General features: G+C 44.4%; 1 protein-coding gene across 1 annotated transcript; it reads left to right on the top strand.

The window, feature by feature from the left end:
* Positions 1 to 767: 767 nt before the first annotated feature.
* slc22a17 (solute carrier family 22 member 17) lies at positions 768 to 18,683 on the top strand. Its single transcript, XM_026179243.1, has 10 exons — positions 768 to 1,494; positions 2,971 to 3,531; positions 8,026 to 8,129; positions 9,904 to 10,058; positions 10,433 to 10,598; positions 11,045 to 11,169; positions 14,736 to 14,841; positions 15,064 to 15,287; positions 15,955 to 16,066; positions 17,583 to 18,683. The coding sequence occupies exons 2-10, from the start codon at positions 3,058 to 3,060 to the stop codon at positions 17,857 to 17,859; spliced, it is 1,743 nt and encodes a 580-aa protein (XP_026035028.1). The 5' UTR covers positions 768 to 1,494; positions 2,971 to 3,057; the 3' UTR covers positions 17,860 to 18,683.
* Positions 18,684 to 19,351: the final 668 nt, after the last annotated feature.

Here is a 19,351-nt window from a genome sequence, read left to right as displayed (position 1 = left end):
TTAAAACAAACACAACCTAATGAGGACTCGCAGCTCAAATGCATGGCATGAATAAGTGACTTGGAATAAAGCGGAACCCCTGCTGTTTAAAGCATCGCCACAGACTTCTTTACATTTACAGTAGCATCAAGTGACATTTACTGAAGTCACACTTCTTGCACTAATGGCGGGCTGCTTCTGCTGCTGCATCACCAGAGGAACAAACCGTGATGGTGCCATCATGTGTAGCCTTTCAGTCATTACCGGCTGACACAGCACAAAGTGCTGTTATCTCTGTGTGCCAATGGATATTTTGTCCTCTATTGCAGATTAAAACTATCAGGAGTCATGATGAAACATGTGGATGCACTAATGAAATCTGTTGTGATAAGATAATAGGATAAGATAATATGGTGGATCACTGATTTCTTCTGGACTATCAACCATTAGAGTGAGTGCACATTTAAATTATATCATAAATAAGTTATGATGGACTGTCTCTCGTTTTTTTTTTCACCTGAAAGCAGCTCTGTAGCCGTGCCGCTGTCTCACACCTGCCTCTTCTCTATGATTTATGGCTCCACCATGCGGCAGGCAGCTCCATGCAGGCATTCTGCAGGAGACAGAGAGAGAGCACTCATAAACAGATATCTCACTCCGCTGCTGATTTTGTATGCTACTTTTACTGAGCAACAAGTTTCCTCCCGGTAAGACTTTTATCCGAGTGATTCATTAATTAACCCTGTAATAAATGAATTCCTAACAGAAGTGTTTAAAACAACTACTGATTCTAATAATTTCATGCTTTTGCTTAAAAAAAAATCATTTGTTAATAAAACTAATCCTTCTCCAATGTGGCTAAATCTGTTGCTGAGTCATCGCCTCATTCCTTGTACACGATCTTTGATTGAGTGGCGCGGGCGGAGGGAGGGGGGCTGTCGCTCTGGCGATGTTTGCCGATTCTTCTCGAAGTGAGACTCGCCGCTGGCGGAGCTACTGCCCTTTAAACAGACACGGCTCTCCGCAGTTTTCCACCCGGTCTTTGTCCTTCGCTCCACTTCCTGCCGACGCCTGCCCCTTTAAGGTGATGCCGGGCATAGTTGTGCGTTATTGTTGAATTATTCTGTGTCATGTCGGCAGGGATAAACTTGGACTAAACAACACCGTTACACAGCAACCGACGGTGGGAGTGAAGGAGCAAGCGGAGCATCAACCCCTCCTCCGGCGGCATCATCATATGCTCACGCGGCGGAGGGACGTTGGCTGTGTTTAGGGACTAACGGAGAGTCCGGTGTCCTTGCCTGTGTCAAAGGCAAACGATTGTGTTCATCCGAGCCTTGCGGTACTTCTCCGGGACAGACATGTCTGTTTGTGTGGCAGACAGAGCGGAGGAGACGGTGTGAACGCGGTGAAACTCATCCGCTGTCCTCCTCTCTTAAGCCCGCGATGTTTGGGATGTTTCAGAGAGACGACGGGTGGCAGGATTTTGGCTCACAGTTAGCGTCGATTTAAAAGGTGAGTAACAGTGTGCGCTTTGTTTTGAGGCCGCACAGGGGTGTGTAACACTGGCTGTGTGTGCTGGTCCAGAGTGCCGGGGCAGGTGTCTGCTCAGTCCGCCCGGCCCAGCTGCTCTAACGCCCCTACATCACGCTGCTGTTCTCTCCCTCGTTGCTTCGTTGCTCTTCTGTCCGGCGTACAGCCCAGCCAGCCCCCTCCCTCTTTGTTCACCCCCCCCCCCCCCGTGTCCTTTCCCCTCCTCGCGCGAAAGCTCTTATATAACCCTGTGGGATTCCTTTTTTTCTTAGCAACACTTCCTGGCCCTGTGCGAGGAAAACACGATGACGTTGACCCACGGAGGGGCACCATGTGCACCTGCAGAGGAGACTGCTGCTGAGGGGGAGCACTCAGGGCTGCTAGTGGGGTCCCTGAGAACACCCACCGCTTTTCCATTTAGCTCAGGGTAAACAACAACATGTCAGGCTGTGACTGGCATCACAAAGCCTGTGAAATGTGTTATAGCCAGTAGCTGACAGTTTCTACACACTAATTAGAGGCTTATGTTGACATTTCTTATGCTATGGATTATAATAGTAATGAGTATATATATTATACTTCCCCAAAGCTCAATGTGATGCTATTAAAATTGGTGGTTTTGTCTAAAAATCCCACACTGAGACATACTTGGCTTCGTGATAATCAGGCTTTGTTTTGAAAGAATCTCGTTCTTTTCCTGTACAGGTGTTTGCACACACACACACACACACCCACAGCTCTGATTGTATCAGGTTAAACGGAGCGTTTAGGTTTTGTTTGACGATGTCACATAAATACAAATGCAGTGGCTGGAGTAAGTGCACTGCCTCACTGACCTGTCATCGTAAAACTTTGCAAAGCTTATGCAGCGTGCAGTCCACCAGAGCTGCTGTTTCACTCAGACACATTGTGATCACTTCAAAACTAGCATGCAGTGATACCTTCAGGGGTTGTCATGAATTGGGCCTGTGTTCAAAGACAGAAACAGAAAGTTGGAGGTGCGATGAGAGCAGCTACGAGTTGCATCATGGGAAATGTAGGATCTCTTTCGTGTTGTTGGAAATTGAATTGATGAAGAATTCCTGGTAGAGCCTGAGTAGTGCTGGATTTCTTGAGCTGATGCTAATGTTTAGGGCAGGATATTGAAAAATTGGGTGAATATTACATATTAATGATATCAAAGTGGTGGCTACTCTGCTGCGTGATGCAGAGAGCTCTGAGAGGATCTGTAACACAGGAAAGGAAGTCTCTTCCGATATCACAGCAGCACTGGCAGATAACATTATCTCTATCTATTATCTATAAACAGTGGATGCGTTTGTTCTATTAAGATGGGCTTAGCTTTGAAACTGAAGCAGCTAAGTGGACTGTGTGGTGTTGACATGTCAGAGCGTCATATCTGTGTCCCATATTGGTGCTTGATCTGTAATAATGACGAGTAACCTTCTGCTCACACAGTTTTACCGAAGCTCTACTCTTCTGCCCGGGGACCAGCTTGCTCACCGTCCTCCATCCTGGTCCTCTGCCTTCAGTACTCCAGCGGCAATGACATCCCCGGACTCCCCGCCGATAGTTTCCCCATCTCCTTGCCCAGCTCCCCCTCCATCCCTCCCCTCCTCCCCTGTGCCCTCTTCCCCAGCGCCATCCTCCTCCTCGATCCCCGCGCCGCCCTCGCTGCCCCCCACCGGTGAAGTGATGGTGCTGGCTCTGGGCCGGAAGAAGCAGAGAGTGCTGATTGCGCTTTCCATCCTGCCCAACCTCTTCCTGGCCTTCCTGCTCTCTTCGGACCCTCTCATCACCCTCCCCCCTCACCACCACTGCCACCTGCCGGGCCCCGTGCCATCGCCTGAAGTGCTGAACGCCTCAGTACCTTGGGAGAAAGGGCGACGGCCCGGGGACAGCGGGGGCCCGTCCCAGTGTAAGCAGTATACCAATAGCAGTCAGTCTGCTGTGGTGGACTGCGAGAATGGATGGGACTACAATGTCACAGAGGGGCTGAAGAACAACATCGTCACTGAGGTAAAGTTTTACTGTGGGATCCTTTGAAGCTCTCTAATTATGGTCTTGGCCTGGATGATTGTTTTAGCTTGGTGAAGGGAAGATGAACTTCTTTTCAGGTGTAGCTTAAGAGCCTTAAAATAATAAAAAAACCTTTTTCATACTATATTGTTTCACCATAGCCTTACAGATCATGAATGCTCACTGTTTTGCAATGCCCTGCAGAACTATGATACAGCTGCACATATACTAACGACTTGGACAAAAAGTCTCCTGCCAGCTCCTCTGAAGGATCACTTTTTTTTAAAAATGTGTCGTCTTGTTAACTTTAAATGGCACCTCTGTTTTCTTACCTTCACCGTTTTTCAAAGCATGATGTTGACAGCATTGCACACTTAAATGGATCGGTTATGCTCGGAGGATTTTTTTTACCAGGCCTCCTCAAGTAGCTTTGCATGGTTTATGTTAAAAAAGAAGCCTTCCGTATCTTATACTTGGCCTCAGTGCAGTTTATCTTCTATCTAGAACAAACACTTTTAGCACCGCTCCCTTTGAACCAGCTTAGTTCTGAAAAAATGCCAAACAGAAGGTTGTAGAGCCCGGAGCAGAAACTTTGACCCTTCAGAGGTCTGCTTTATTCTCACCACAGGTTTTCTTCATGCATGTGTGTGAAGAAATCAGAGCTTGTTGATTGGTCATAACTGTAACCATAACCTGTGTACAGCATATCCCAGTCTGCTCTTGCTCCTTATGCAATACTGCTTAACCGATTCTTTCGTGTTCAAGTACAGCACCTTCACTCTCTGGGTCTTTATCCTTCTCTGGTTGAATCACTGGTAAAGCTGAGTAGTTTGGTATCATTTCGAAGCCCTCGCAGCTCTGCTAGGGATGAGTTTTGGCCACTGCTATGATGTCACAGCATCATCAGACTTTCATTCAGCTCTGGCCGTGTGGAGGATTGTTGAGCCAAGATGGGTAATAGACACAGAGTCTTTGACAAATGTGAGTTCAATCGATGCCATCAAGGTAGAGAGAGAGAGAGAGAGAGAGAGAGAGGGCTTTCAGGGATGTGTTGTCTGAATTGTCAGAGGTCAGACCTCAAAGGTGCTAATTTCACACATCAAAGCCCATTTTGTGGATCTTTAAGCACCCAGTGCTTATTCCTCTTTCATTTGACCAGTTTGGCCATGAGGAGAAGAGCACCTTGATGTTTTTGGTTTTTACAATTTGCTTGACATGATGGTTGCAAAGTGAGTTTCGACAATCCGGTGACTCATTCAGAAATGTGTGTTAACCCACGTCATATTGGCATGTTGTAAGACATGTTTCTTCAGAGAACCATGCCTAGAATGTCAGAGATCAACACCTCGCTAAAGGAGAACAGACCCTGCTTACAATCACATTAACTCTGCCACAGAAGGAGAAGAAAATGATTGGAAACTAAGGCTATTACAGCGTATTGTATGCTGTAACATTATAATCCAGTGTTAAGTTGACGGAACAAGCCGTGCACAAGCACAGGAGTGCATTTTCTAAGTGTTTATGATGTTAAAACTGAGTAGCCTTGATCATTTGTTTCACTGCTGTGAGAACAACTTCCAGTCTTTACACTGCAGTTTGTGTCTCATGTAATCTGTGTGTACACAGCCAGCAGGCAGGCTGAAAGATTATCTTCAGTGGAATATGATAATATTTGTCCTTTAAAAAGAACTGTGGCTCATTATGCTAGTGGAGGTTTGTTTCTCACTGATGTCGCTCGTTTTGTTCACAACAATGAAGCCAGTCATCGGCACCACTGCTGTTTTCTACCTGTCTCGGTTGTTTTTGTTGATATCAGGCACTCTGTGTGTGATGTTCTGACATACGCTGATGTGCGTTTTCACCCAGACCTCTGTTTCAAAGACTGTCAGCCCAGTCCTTGATGGCAGCTAACCTTTCTCACCAGGCTGATCACTATTTGGCCTGTTTCTTTTTTTGTGCCCACATGTGGGGAACCACACCCAGCTCAAATTTATGGTGTAAGGGCAGCTTGCTTGTAAACCACCCCATACCACTGCAGCAAGCTGAAGACACTGGAAGACTTTAGCAGAAGTGTTTGCCTGTAGTCTTCTCTGTCCCTGAGCTTTTAGAGTCAGGCTAACATATTTCATCAGCTAGCTGGAGGGTGATTGAGCGTTCCTCCAGAGCTGCTTTGCTTTGCTGGCAGTCTGGCAAGCAGGAAGCAGGACCGCCTCTGATCAGCCTCATCGCTTCCACGGGTCAATAAAGACCATCACTTTAATACAGGCAAACTTTACTTACCACCTCTATGCTGTAGATCTGTAAACGAATGCACACAAACTGCCATGCCTGTTGAAATATAAAACAGTGATATTTAACATCCTTTGTCTTTGGTTTAATGTAAAACTATGAATTTGTGACGTGTGAGCTGCGAGTTTGTTAGAGCGGTTGTTCATGTTGATATTATGAGGACATGCTTGCAGGTTTTGTTTATTACTGGAGGCACAAACCTGCTGCTTTCTGGTTCTCTCTCTCTCTCTCTAAACCAGCCTGGTAGCTTTCAGGACTTGTTTGTGCGCATTTTCGCCTCATCCTCGTCTTCCACAGCTTTCCACGCGTACGAGTTGCATGGTGTTCACTGTTGTGACTGCGTGTCTCAGCAACGGGACAGCTGATGTTATGTGACGGGCTTTAATGTTTCTGTGCACGGGTTCCAATTATGTACGGCCGCTTAAATAACAAAAAAAATCACGGCCCTCTGCTCAGTCTCCCTCTAGATCATTAAAACCATTTTGCTTTCAGCAGCCAACAGGAAGCGACGTTAGCAGGACTCAGCTGTAAATGCAAATCAGTGGGTCGGCTTAATGTGATTAAACTCGGATCTGAGAGCAGAGATCTTTATTTTTTTATTTCCTTTTTAACAGATGTGCTGACTTTCTGTGTGGCTAACTCATGCAGTCACACGGGCATTTGTTTTCTAATCCACTCAGTGAACCTCGTACCATTTTATTGTTGCGGTGCTAACGAGTGATTATAGCAATACACCCACTATATGTATCGTGACCACACACATGCATGTGTGTAATGTCGTTACATCTTCCTGTGTTTCTAGTATTTGTCTAATGGGCTTTTCATCCCTATTGTAAGACAGCTGTGTTTACACCAGGGAGTGTATATATCATTTTTGCATAAATGCATAAATGGACCAGAACTAATGTCAGAGAAAAAAACTTTGTTTTTTTTTGTAAACTAAAATCTCTGACTTTGTTAATTTAATTAGTTAAATAACACATTTATTAATTAGTAAGTCAAGCGTACTGGCTCCCTTTATTAGACTGTGCTACTGAGCTGTCTTTTGAGGGTGGTGTAGCCACTTTTAACTCCACTGCTGTGTGGTGGTTATTACCGAGGGATGTGAACAATTTAGATTTAATTACTTTGGCTGATGTTCTTTATTTTTATACTTACACTGCAGTAGATGGCAGACACTATGCAGCCTCTAAATGAACAAATGTGGGGATAACATGCTGTTAAATGATCAGGGGGTTAAAGAAAAACACAGATCACAAACAAGATGGTGGCAGTCACCTCGATGTCTTCCATTGGTTAGTGAGGTTAATTATTAATCCCTGAGCTGAGCATTTTTCCCTCTAATGACCTGAAACTAGTGAGTGAGCCCATCAAATAATTACGAAAGTGTTTAGTGATGTTAGAGTTGAAGGAGCCAAAGGCTGATTTCTCTAAACTACACTGAAAGAGACTTTTATACAAGCAAAAATCTTTTTTGCTTTTCAGCTTATAAATCTGAGACTTCCACACCGGTGCCATGTTGTACAGTACTAACCATTAATCAAACCTAATTCATCTTTAGCTCAACTGGACAGGAGGAAAAAAAGGAGGTACTGTCTTGTGCTGCCATTCAGCAGTTTTGCTGAATACGCCAATTATTTACCAAATGAAACTGTAAAAGCGACAAAGCACTAAGTGGGCAAAGTATAATTAACAAGGTGTCTTGTTGCTAAATGCCCCCAAAATATCAGCAGTGAAGCAATCTTTGACAACTGATGCATTCAACCAGTCCCCTGAACTTGTGAGGTGTATAAATATATTGCTTCGGAGTTGGGTTCAAAATGGACAATAATGGGATCATTGTTTCTAACAGTTTATTTCAGTAATTTTACATGGCGATTCTGCACCTCTGCCCAGGCTGACCAGATGTCACCATTTTTATTTCTTGTCTCCCTGTCCCACATTTTGAGTAGTTCTGCAGGATGTTGTTTAAAGTTGGCCTTTTACCCAATGCATGTGAAGAAAGCAGAGAAGGCTTATTGCAGTTCAGTGGAGGCTAGGCTGTCTACTGTCACGCCCATTAGGAAATGTTACAAGTTACCAAACAGTCACAAGCTTTGCAGATTTTGTTGGAAATGATGGAAGACCAACCATCTACAAAGAAAATGAAACTGCTTGTTGCTAACTTGATTGGATATTAACTGAAAGACCTCTCTCCCTTCACAGTGGGATCTGGTGTGTGGTCAGTACTGGCTGGTCCCAGTGGAGGAGGTGTGTTTCATCCTGGGCGTCCTGACTGGCTGTCTCTGCTTGGGCTACGCCGCTGACAGGTAATGTATGCTCACACACACCCCCATCAGGGTTTCCTGCAGGTCTGTTTTTCATGGCAAGCAAACATCAGGAATGAACACTCAGCAGCCGGAAGGACAACACATACAGCCAAAAAGTGAGTTAATAAGTTACTGAGGCAGTTTGGAGAGACTGTTTGTGCCTTTCTTGTTTGGTCACTGTGGACAGACCCACACGGCACACAATGGCAGCCCATTGTGGGCTGAGTACTGGGGTGATTAGTAGGGCACATCTGGACACCGTGAAGCAGCCCATAGTGCGGGCTGACTGTGGGCTGCCCACATTTAGCAGAGAGGAGCATCCAATGGGGCCCATTGTAGGCCCACTATGGGTTTCCCACAGAAAACCCTTTACAGGGACCCCAAACTGCTATGGGCTAACCTACAAGGGGCCCATTTCTGTGGGGTGTCCATAGTGGGGACCCAAAAGGACAAAACTGAACCGTGACCTCCATGAACTAGCCTGAAGGACAACACCGCTGTGGCATCTGTGCACAATAAATGTGAGCATGCTCTGTGCACAGCCCCACAGTTCACCCACAGTTACCCTCCGTGGGCCCACATGGGCATGCTTCCTGGGAACATGTTCCAATAAAAGCCAGCCCGTCTGTGTGCAGACATCTGTGCTGTCAGATCATTTTGTTCCTCATTATTCTCTGTCCTCTTCTTACTTTGCAGTTTCATTACCTCACAGTCGTCATGCAGCACACAGAGACACACTCAGAAAAAGTAGCACGGTTTGCAGAATGAAATTTTCTATAGATTTACTGTGGCCTGCCAGTGCTTCCTCTATCCAACAGCAAGTTGTGGCCTCAGGCCAAAAGAGAAATTTATTATCAAACAGCCCAAATGCCATTTCATAAACTCTTTTTATTTATCACAGTAAGATATAATTTGTGATGGAGGAAAAATACTGCTGTTTACTCAAGAAAATCTCATGGCTGTATTACAAACAATTTACCTCCCACAAGCAATTAATGGCAAATACATTTATGCTAAATTTGCATGCTTTATTTTGCTCAGTGGCCTCGGATGAGTCACACAAGTGAACCAGTGTGTGTCGTTTGAAGGGGAAGCTCTAGTTTTTGGGGGCAACTGCGAGGGAGATGATGCCACAGCTAACAGCTCTCATTAATTTGCTGACCAATTGAGCATAGCATTTGTTTGTTTAGACCGGTGACTTAATGGCGCCTTAATGGGGGCACATGAAGAAGAAAAGGGAGCATTGCTAAGCTGCATGTTAGAAACTAAACAAGCAAACAAAAACTGGCTAATCGTTCATTAGTGAACAGTCGTGCTTTCCACTTGAGCTGTTTTTGGAAACGCAGCTTCCCTAAGCCTCTGTGATTGCAGCATTTCTTAGGCTCTTTCTTTTATTTCTTTTTTTATTCTAAACTCTTCGCGAGCTCTAAATTGTTCTGATTAATTTGTTTGTCTGGTAAACTACATGAAACTGGAAGTATAATGGCAGCATTAATGCTTAATGATGCTGTAAAAGTGTAGACTTCAAAGGGTGGCTCCCTGTTGTGTCTAAACTCTGTCAGTAGACTCCTGTCCTATTTTCTGTTCTATTCCCTCTCCGTGTTAATATTTAAGCACACGAGCAGCTGCTGCATTATCAGCATGTACAGTGTGATTTGTTGTTGTGCATCTGCTCCTGTACATGTGTTTTAATTTATCCCTGTTAATTTGAATCTGTGTTTGCTTACTTTGCTGAGTTTTAATCGTGTGTCTGTATCTCTGTGCTTCCCTGCAGGCTGGGCAGGTCCAAGACCCTTCTGACCTCTCTGACCCTCTCGGTGGTGTTCGGGGTGCTCGTGTGTGTCTCCCCGTATCCTTCTGTCTTCATCGTCATGCGTTTCTGTCTGGCGGCGGCCAGCGCGGGAGTCTATCTTACTCTGTATATCACCCGTGAGTGTTTCAGCCTTGAAGGATGGGCGTCATTTGTTTCATCAGAACCCACGGATCATCACACAGGAACAAACACTGTAATATGCAAACAGTCATGCACAGATGGTTTCCTCCACAGTACAGTCACCTACCTGAACTTCACCTGAAATCTCAGAGAGTCTCAATTCAGTAATTCCTCTCTCCTTTTCCTTGTGCCGCTAATGAGGCCTAGTGATCAAATCTACTTCTTCTAGCTTGCATTATATTTCAATGGAACCAAGTTTTGGGGCACATGATATTTATATTCTCTTGTTTTTTTTTAATGTTTAACCTTTCAGAATCTGAAAAGTGTAAATAAAAGATTAGTTAGCTTTGACATTGTGTTGTTTGTTCAGGTCTGGAGCTGTGTGAGCCGTCTCTCAGGCTGATGGCCACCACGCTGGCTGGCCTGACGACTGTAGCCGGGGAGCTGCTGCTGCTGGCCGTGGCCCTCGGGTGCCAATCTTGGAGGGGCCTGCTGGGAGCTGGGTCCGCCCCACTAACACTCTTTCTCAGCTACGGGTAGGAATGTGTCTCTTGTTATTTTTACTCAGGCTTTTACTTTCTGAATCATGAAGGAACCTGGGAGTGGTTTTGCGTAGTGCCTTGATGCCAGCTGACTTATTAAAAGCTTTGTTAGATGGTATTGATTCCAATCCCCTTTTCACACTGAGCTGGTGTCAGAACATATTAGAGCTCCTTTGTTTAAGGTCCGCAGTCCCTCTCAGATCTGGGTAACATACCGCATTATCAGAGATTATAAAAAGATTACTGGCAGCGAATTGCAGGTTTTAATAAAAGAGGATTATAGAACTTTGCTTCTTTGTGACCCGTGCTGGTTAGTTTTTATACTGAAGCAGCAAATTCAGGTGAAAGCAACAAAACCTTAAAGCTTCTAAATAGTTTTAGTGCTGAGTAAAGGTCACCTGAGATCAAAGAGTTAAAGTATATTCCTCCTCCTCCTGCAGAGTTCCTGGGGTGTTTCCAGAATCTCCTCGCTGGCTCCTTCTGTCGGAGCGATCTTCAGACATGAATGCATTCAGCGAGAGAAGAAACTCCAACAGAGACGTGAGGGACGACGAGAGCTTCACAGGTGTGTTTGCAGCACTGACGTTAGATCCTCGTTCTGTAAACGGAGAACAAATTCCCACTTTACCTCACTGCAGGGTTCAGCGCCAGGCGCTCGGCTTACGAAGCCTGCATTATTCATGGAATAACTGTGGCCGTGTGTTTCAATGTATATGACCCTCTCACGCACCACTTCCAAGAGCGGTAATGATGCTCAATTACTATTCATGATTTATTAAGAGCGGATGGTTCCTGCATTAAAATGGAAACATAATGGGACGTAATGACTTGCTGTTAAAAGATGGCCTAAGGCCAGGCGACCACTGAGCTCTGCCACTGTTTACATGTCAAATGTTTCCAGCTACGTAGTGTCAACTTTGCACTGTTCAGTGACCTCTGTGTTCTGCTAGCATTAGCTGTACTGAGGTTGATAGTTGTTAATAGTTGCAAAATCTACATTTTATGTTTCCATTCTGAGTGTATTAAAACCCCCCACAAAGCTTTTAACCTAAATTTGTCCATATTCTTTTATGTCGAGCTCTCATTCACAGATAAAGTGATCAAAGAACATCCCCTTTTGTTGTGATTACAGTTCAGATCAAATTAAAATGGGGATTTATTTGGGTGGTTACTGTAATGCTGTCACGCTAGCAGGAAGGACACTCAGGAATACTGATGACGTGCGGAAATGTTTCATGTAGCAACAAGTCTTAAAGAGAAATGGTGTGAATGTATTTGCTGGCCGTGTTTCTCTCCTGGAGAAGTATCTCAGCACCTGAGGCTAGATGAGGCTTACATAACTCTGACCTATATTTATCACAACAAGATGATAAAGATGTGCTGTAAGGACATGCTATAAAATAATCCTTCACGGCACCACCTACACATGATTGGCATATCAAAGTTAACAATAAGACTGAACTACAGGGAGTGCAGAATTATTAGGCAAATTGTATTTTTGAGGAATAATTTTATTATTGAACAACAACCATGTTCTCAATGAACCCAAAAAACTCATTAATATCAAAGCTGAATGTTTTTGGAAGTAGTTTTTAGTTTGTTTTTAGTTTTAGCTATTTTAGGGGGATATCTGTGTGTGCAGGTGACTATTACTGTGCATAATTATTAGGCAACTTAACAAAAAACAAATGTATACCCATTTCAATTATTTATTTTTACCAGTGAAACCAATATAACATCTCCACATTCACAAATATACATTTCCGACATTCAAAAACAAAACAAAAACAAATCAGCGACCAATATAGCCACCTTTCATTGCAAGGACACTCAAAAGCCTGCCATCCATGGATTCTGTCAGTGTTTTGATCTGTTCACCATCAACATTGCATGCAGCAGCAACCACAGCCTCCCAGACACCGTTCAGAGAGGTGTACTGTTTTCCCTCCTTGTAAATCTCACATTTGATGATGGACCACAGGTTCTCAATGGGGTTCAGATCAGGTGAACAAGGAGGCCATGTCATTAGTTTTTCTTCTTTTATACCCTTTCTTGCCAGCCACGCTGTGGAGTACTTGGACGTGTGTGATGGAGCATTGTCCTGCATGAAAATCATGTTTTTCTTGAAGGATGCAGACTTCTTCCTGTACCACTGCTTGAAGAAGGTGTCTTCCAGAAACTGGCAGTAGGACTGGGAGTTGAGCTTGACTCCATCCTCAACCCGAAAAGGCCCCACAAACTCATCTTTGATGATACCAGCCCAAACCAGTACTCCACCTTGCTGGCATTTGAGTCGGACTGGAGCTCTCTGCCCTTTACCAATCCAGCCACGGGCCCATCAAGACTCACTCTCATTTCATCAGTCCATAAAACCTTAGAAAAACCAGTCTTGAGATATTTCTTGGCCCAGTCTTGACGTTTCAGCTTGTGTGTCTTGTTCAGTGGTGGTCGTCTTTCAGCCTTTCTTACCTTGGCCATGTCTCTGAGTATTGCACACCTTGTGCTTTTGGGCACTCCAGTGATGTTGCAGCTCTGAAATATGGCCAAACTGGTGGCAAGTGGCATCTTAGCAGCTGCATGCTTGACTTTTCTCAGTTCATGGGCAGTTATTTTGCGCCTTGGTTTTTCCACACGCTTCTTGCGACCCTGTTGACTATTTTGAATGAAACGCTTGATTGTTCGATGATCACGCTTCAGAAGCTTTGCAATTTTGAGACTGCTGCATCCCTCTGCAAGATATCTCACTATTTTTGACTTTTCTGAGCCTGTCAAGTCCTTCTTTTGACCCATTTTGCCAAAGGAAAGGACGTTGCCTAATAATTATGCACACCTGATATAGGGTGTTGATGTCATTAGACCACACCCCTTCTCATTACAGAGATGCACATCACCTAATATGCTTAATTGGTAGTAGGCTTTCGAGCCTATACAGCTTGGAGTAAGACAACATGCATGAAGAGGATGATGTGGACAAAATACTCATTTGCCTAATAATTCTGCACTCCCTGTATGTTTTTATAGCTGACGTCTGTGAGCGGCAGACACAGATCAAGGACACAGTTCTGTAGTGAGGTCTCGCTGCAGTCGGAAAAAGTGTAGCAGTATGAGGTGATGAAGAACATCATGTTTCATTTGTTTCATATGATCCATTAAAGGCCTTGAATTTCTCTCTCCACTTAGTCCTATGCTTTTACACACGCAGTGTTCCTGATTGGCTGATAACTGCATATTTGTCGGCTGCACAACCATGATGCGAATTTCCAGTTTTACCACAAGCCAAACGTGCATGTTTGTCTGTTAGACTGCAGTGACTGTGCAGGCCATTTAACGACAGTGAACTCATGTTTCATGTTCAGGAAGCCAGTCTGAGACGTTCTCAGATGTTCTCAGCTTTGTGACGTGGTCCTGCGATAAGCAGCCATCAGTAGCCGTCAGACACTCTGGAATAGACGGGGTCAGCAGCAATACTCAGGCATGCTCACTTGCTACTAAGGGGTCCAAAGTGTGCCAAGAAAATATCCTTTACACCATTACATCATCACCACAAGGCAGGACGGATCGATGTGTATATGTTTACATCAAATTCGGACACGTCCCTCTGTATGTGACGGCAGAAATCCCGTCCCATGAGAGCAGGCAGTTTTGCTGAGCTTTGTCAATTGTAATCTCAGTTTGCTGCTCTTAGCTGTATTCAGATGCTCTTCTGCGTACCTTGGTTGTAATGAGCGGTTATTTGAGCTTCAGTTTCCTTCATATCAACTCAGAGCAGTCTGGCTGAACTCCTCTGATCTCTGACATCAACGAGACATTTTCTCTTAGACTTTCCTCTTAAACCTCACAGCTGGCTGTTGACTTACAGTTAAATTGTCTCATGTTCTGGATCCTTTATTAAACATTTCTGCACAGCTTACAAATGCTAATGTAATGAACACATCACTGTGGTTCCTACTGTAATTGTACGGTTTATTAAATGGCCTCCTTATGGCCAGATTGAGACTCCACGCGTGTCCTCCTGCACGTCTCTTTTCCCCCTAGTAATAAGCTGACAGCGAGCGATTGATCAGCGAGCAACCAGGTCAGGCCGTCCTCGTCTGTGTTACCCGACTGTCATTTTTCTTTTCTCCTCTGCAGAGCTGGATTCAGAGCCAGCCCCCTCCTCAAAGCCCCACCTGTCCTTCCCTGAGCTCTTCCACAGCAGGAACATCTGGAAGAACATGTGCGTGCTCGGCTTCACCTCGTAAGTCATCTCACACTCCTGACATTATTTCAGCAACGCAGCAGTTTGGAGTCACTCCTTTGTGTTTGCGCAGTGTCTCATTTACAGCTCTGGCTGCCGCTGCCTCATATTTCATGCTTAAAGTGCTGCGAGACTCACCTTTGCTCGCTCATCTTTTCTATTTAAAACCTGTTTGGAAACACGAGTGCTTACTCTTTTGTTTCTCTGCCCTTCCTCCCTCAGATTCATCTCTCACGGCATTAGTCACTGTTACAGCTCTTTCCGAGGTGACGTCAGGGGCACCGCCCCCAGCTTCTATTGGACGTACCTGCTCTCTGTGTGTGCAGGCGGTGGAGCCTGGCTGTTGCTTTGGATGACCGTAGACAGGTGCGGTCGCCGCGGCATCCTGCTTCTCTCCATGACGATGACGGGGCTGGCCTCTTTGATCCTCCTGGGACTCATGGAGTGTAAGCCGGCTTTACTTGGTAGCAGAATAGTTTTCTCCAAGTAAATCTAGAGTCAAGTAAGGAAGGCTATTAATAAAAGTCAAGGTGGGCACAGTTTCACTTCAGTACCCTGCTGTTAGAGAGCCATTATGTTCGGATTAAAATCTTTGTTTGTTCAAATCCTGACTGGAATTTAAGTTGATGCTGATTCTGGGGCCATGTTGGATCCATCCCTCTCACACATCCTACTGCTCTCACTTCAGGCATTATGAAGTGTATTAGGAGCAAACCACTCAGCCCTGTTAATGGAAAAACCCGACCTGTGTTTTTTAATTTTTGCTCCCCTCGACAACATTGTCTATGGAAAATCTGCTGTTGCCCAAATCTTGGTCTCCCCCTTGTGGCTGAAACCGAGTATGGCTTTCAGTTTATGTAGGACACTGCAGTGACAGCAAAGTCAAAGCTGTGTCCGGCCCTGAGCTTTAATCATGCATCAAAGCCTGAGAGGACAGTGGTGAGTGTTGTGGATCCTCTCAGTGGATGTTTATTGGTCCCTATGATCTGCAAAGGCTCATGGAAGCAAGATGTTGCAGTTTGATTCATAAATTAGAAAAACTAATGTCATGATAGATGCATGGTAGAAATGCTACACCTCAAAGGTTATCCCTGCTCTCCTCCTCCCTGTTAGATCTCAGTGAGACGGCCATCACGATTTTCTCAGTGCTGGGTCTCTTCTCTTCCCAAGCCACCGCCTCCCTCTGCATCCTCTTCACTGCAGAGGTCATGCCTACCATCATCAGGTAACACAGCAGCACTCTACAGTCACTCTGCAGCTCTTTTACTACGATGTTGTCCTTCTTGTAGTGTAGGTGAAAAAGAAATGCCAGCGTAGAAGGCGTTGATGTTTTTCTGTCAGTAAGAGCGTGTGCGGGCTGCCAGAATGAATCACAACATGTGAAATGCAGCAAATGTTAAAGAGAGGAAATTAAACAATTTGATACCACAACAACAGCTGTCTTTCTAAGTAGGAGGAGTTTCAAAAACAGTGGAAGTATTTTTCCAGATTTAGTATAAAAAAATCGATCTGTTATCTAAGAAAATAATTGACTTTGTGGAGAAGAGAGATGAGAATACTTTGAAGTACAGTGAGATCTACAAACAAGCATCGTTTCTAACTCTGTGTGAGGGCAAAACAATCAGCGCCCAACAGACGACGGGAAGGACGACCTGCTCCGAAAACCTCCCCGAGGCCTGAAAAGGACGCATCGGTCCCCCCTAAAAAAAAATCATTATTTGTAACAGATGTAATAAGCTGAGACTTTTAATGAGTTTGGGTTCATCAAATCTTTATAGTTATTATAGCTGTGCGTTTTGCATTTTGTAAATATTTTTTCTTTCGTTTTTGACTTTTTGTTTTAATTCACTTAAATTTAATTGGTTTCCAGAGCAGCTTTAGTCATTTCAGTTTAGCCTTTAGTTTTATTTATTTTTTGCTTATTTATTTGTTTATTTATTTATCAAGTATTAATGTGTCATACCAGAGGCAAGATTTAGGAACATCAGTACAGGCATAACAAAAAACACACTGTTTGAAAATCTCAATAATCGCGAGCGTGGCAGCCTCATGAGGCAAGGTGGGATAATAAATTTGGCCAAACTAACAGATACTAAAACTAAGAAGTTTTTAAGTTCACAAAATTTTAATTTTAGATTCTTTTTCAAATTTTTTTATTTTATTTTTGACTTAAAATGTTTTTTTCACATTTAGTTTAGTTGTAATTAACTACAATAAGCTTGGGCTAACACAACAGCTGAACCTAGTCAACAAAAGGCTTAACTGAGTCACCATGTTTACCATTAAAGAAACTACCATTAAAGAAAACTGGAAAAATGGGACGACTGTGGTTCAGGGGTTTTGGGAAGCTCATCTGTAACCGGAAGGTTGCCGGTTTGATCCCCCAGCTCTCTCTGTCCTGGTCGTTGTGTCCTTGGGCAAGACACTTCACCTACCGCCTACTGGTGTTCCTCAGAGGGGCCGATAGCGCGATATGGCAGCCTCGCTTCTGTCAGTCTGCTCCAGGGCAGCTGTGGCTACAACTGTGGTTTGCCTGCACCAGTGTGTGAATGAATAGTGGAATTGTAAAGCGCTTTGGGTGCCTAGAAAAGCGCTATATAAATGCAATCCATTATTATTATTATTATTATTATTATTAAAAATGATAATTGATGAAAAGATAAGCAGAAATTGTATTAAGTGTAAGTAAATCTTGTCAGTTAACTGTGTGTGTGTGTGTGTGTGTGTGTGTGTGTGTGCAGAGGGAGCGGTGTAGGAGCCGTGCTCGCTCTGGGCTGCGTGGGCCGTCTCAGCTCCCCTCTCATGGACCTGCGAAACCACTACGGCTACTTCCTGCACCACGTCGTCTACTCCTCTCTGGCTCTGCTGGCCGTGCTGTCCATCCTGCTGCTGCCCGAGAGCAAGAGGAAGCCACTGCCCCAGACGCTGGCCGACGGTGAGCAGTACAGACGCCCCCCGCTGGGCAGGAGGAGACGGGACAATGTGCCGCTGCTGGCGACCCCCAACCCAGAGACCTAAAATACACTCTGTTAACACCACTCACTTTTACAGCCAGGACATTTTTCATCAATCATGTTCATGTAGAGGACAGACAAAGCAATATAAAAACCTAATAGGTAACCCAGAGCGACGGAGAGAAAAGGGCTGCAACAGATCATCACCGATCAGCATCCACGACACTGATGACAGCGATCAGACTTTCAGCTTTTTAACATATCATCGCTACAGACGTTAGCGATTGGGTGGAGCTGCCGTCATCTTCGTGTTTCTCTTTTTCCCGCCGTTCAGATGTGTGTTAATGTCCTTGTGAAGACACACAATCTTCACACGCATCTCCATCTCTTTCTGGCCGGACGGCGGCTCCCGCCCCCGCCGCGTGAAACACACCAGCACCCACTGCTGCACGCCATCCTCCATCCTGAGTGTGTCCATCACAGAGATGCTAGCTGCTTAGCATATTTGACTTGAAGAGTGGTCGTCGGTTATTCCTAGCATTTGTTTTAACCTGGAATCATGTGTTTGTTTTCTTTTTTTTGCGTGTGTTTGCTGCGTATGACGACACAACATGTCCTCAGAGCTGTACAAAAGTCAGTTTTGTACCATTTTCTGTGACCTTTGTCGTAAAACCGTCTAGCTCTCCGAGCGGAGGAGGAACCACAGTTCTCAGACGTGTGATGTAACACTTGACAGGATTGTTGGGGTTAAACGCCTTGTAAATACTCTAGAGTTAGTTTCTTTAACTTCCTGGGGCATCTGAGTTGTGTTAAAGCAGACCCTGTGGCTGGATCCTTACAGTACAGTATGCTATGCAGTGAGGAAAAGCACTTTGAATCTTTTTTCTCTCTTCCTTTTTTTTTTTTTTTTTTTTAAAATAATGTTGAATCATTTGATTGAAGTCTTCAAAATCAAGGGAATAACAAGTCAGCTATTATAAATATTTGGAACAAAGGCTAAAACTTCTCTGAGCAGAGAACAAATGGTGGAAATCCACTCACTGACTCTGGCCTGGAGCCAGCGGTGTTTATATGTCTGTTTATATTTATGTTGTTCTTAAGCTTAATTAGTAAATTATCCAGAAGCATTAAGCTAAACTGGGTTGACATGGAATGAACCTTCCATTCTCTGGTGTCATTATTCAATAACAGTCAAGCTGTTGACCGTCACAACATTCCTATCTGCATGTCTGAAATCACTGAAGGGCTTTTTTTATGTATGTCCTCAGAAGCTAATAGTCAATACGTCTCTAGATGACCAGTCTCAGCTGTAAGAGAACAGACGGGTACCACAAACTCTAGTAGAAGTTTTTAAACGTGCTTTAAACGGCACACTTACTTTATTTTTTCTGAAGCTGAACGTGGAGTTATGATGGAGGTCGTCTGTTATTTTTAAATGAATGTTTATTCATGCTGGAGAAAGGACCTGATGATTACACTCCATTGGATTTGAATGGGAGTTGCAGAGGGCCCCGGAGCTCCAAATTAACCCCTGACTCCTCCTCCTCAAGCACGCT

This window comes from Astatotilapia calliptera, chromosome 9 (assembly GCF_900246225.1).
Source record: "Astatotilapia calliptera chromosome 9, fAstCal1.2, whole genome shotgun sequence".
Classification (NCBI taxonomy): Eukaryota; Metazoa; Chordata; class Actinopteri; order Cichliformes; family Cichlidae; genus Astatotilapia; species Astatotilapia calliptera.
The sequence above is the reverse complement of the archived record's forward strand: the minus strand, read 5'-3'. Positions and strand labels throughout refer to the sequence as shown.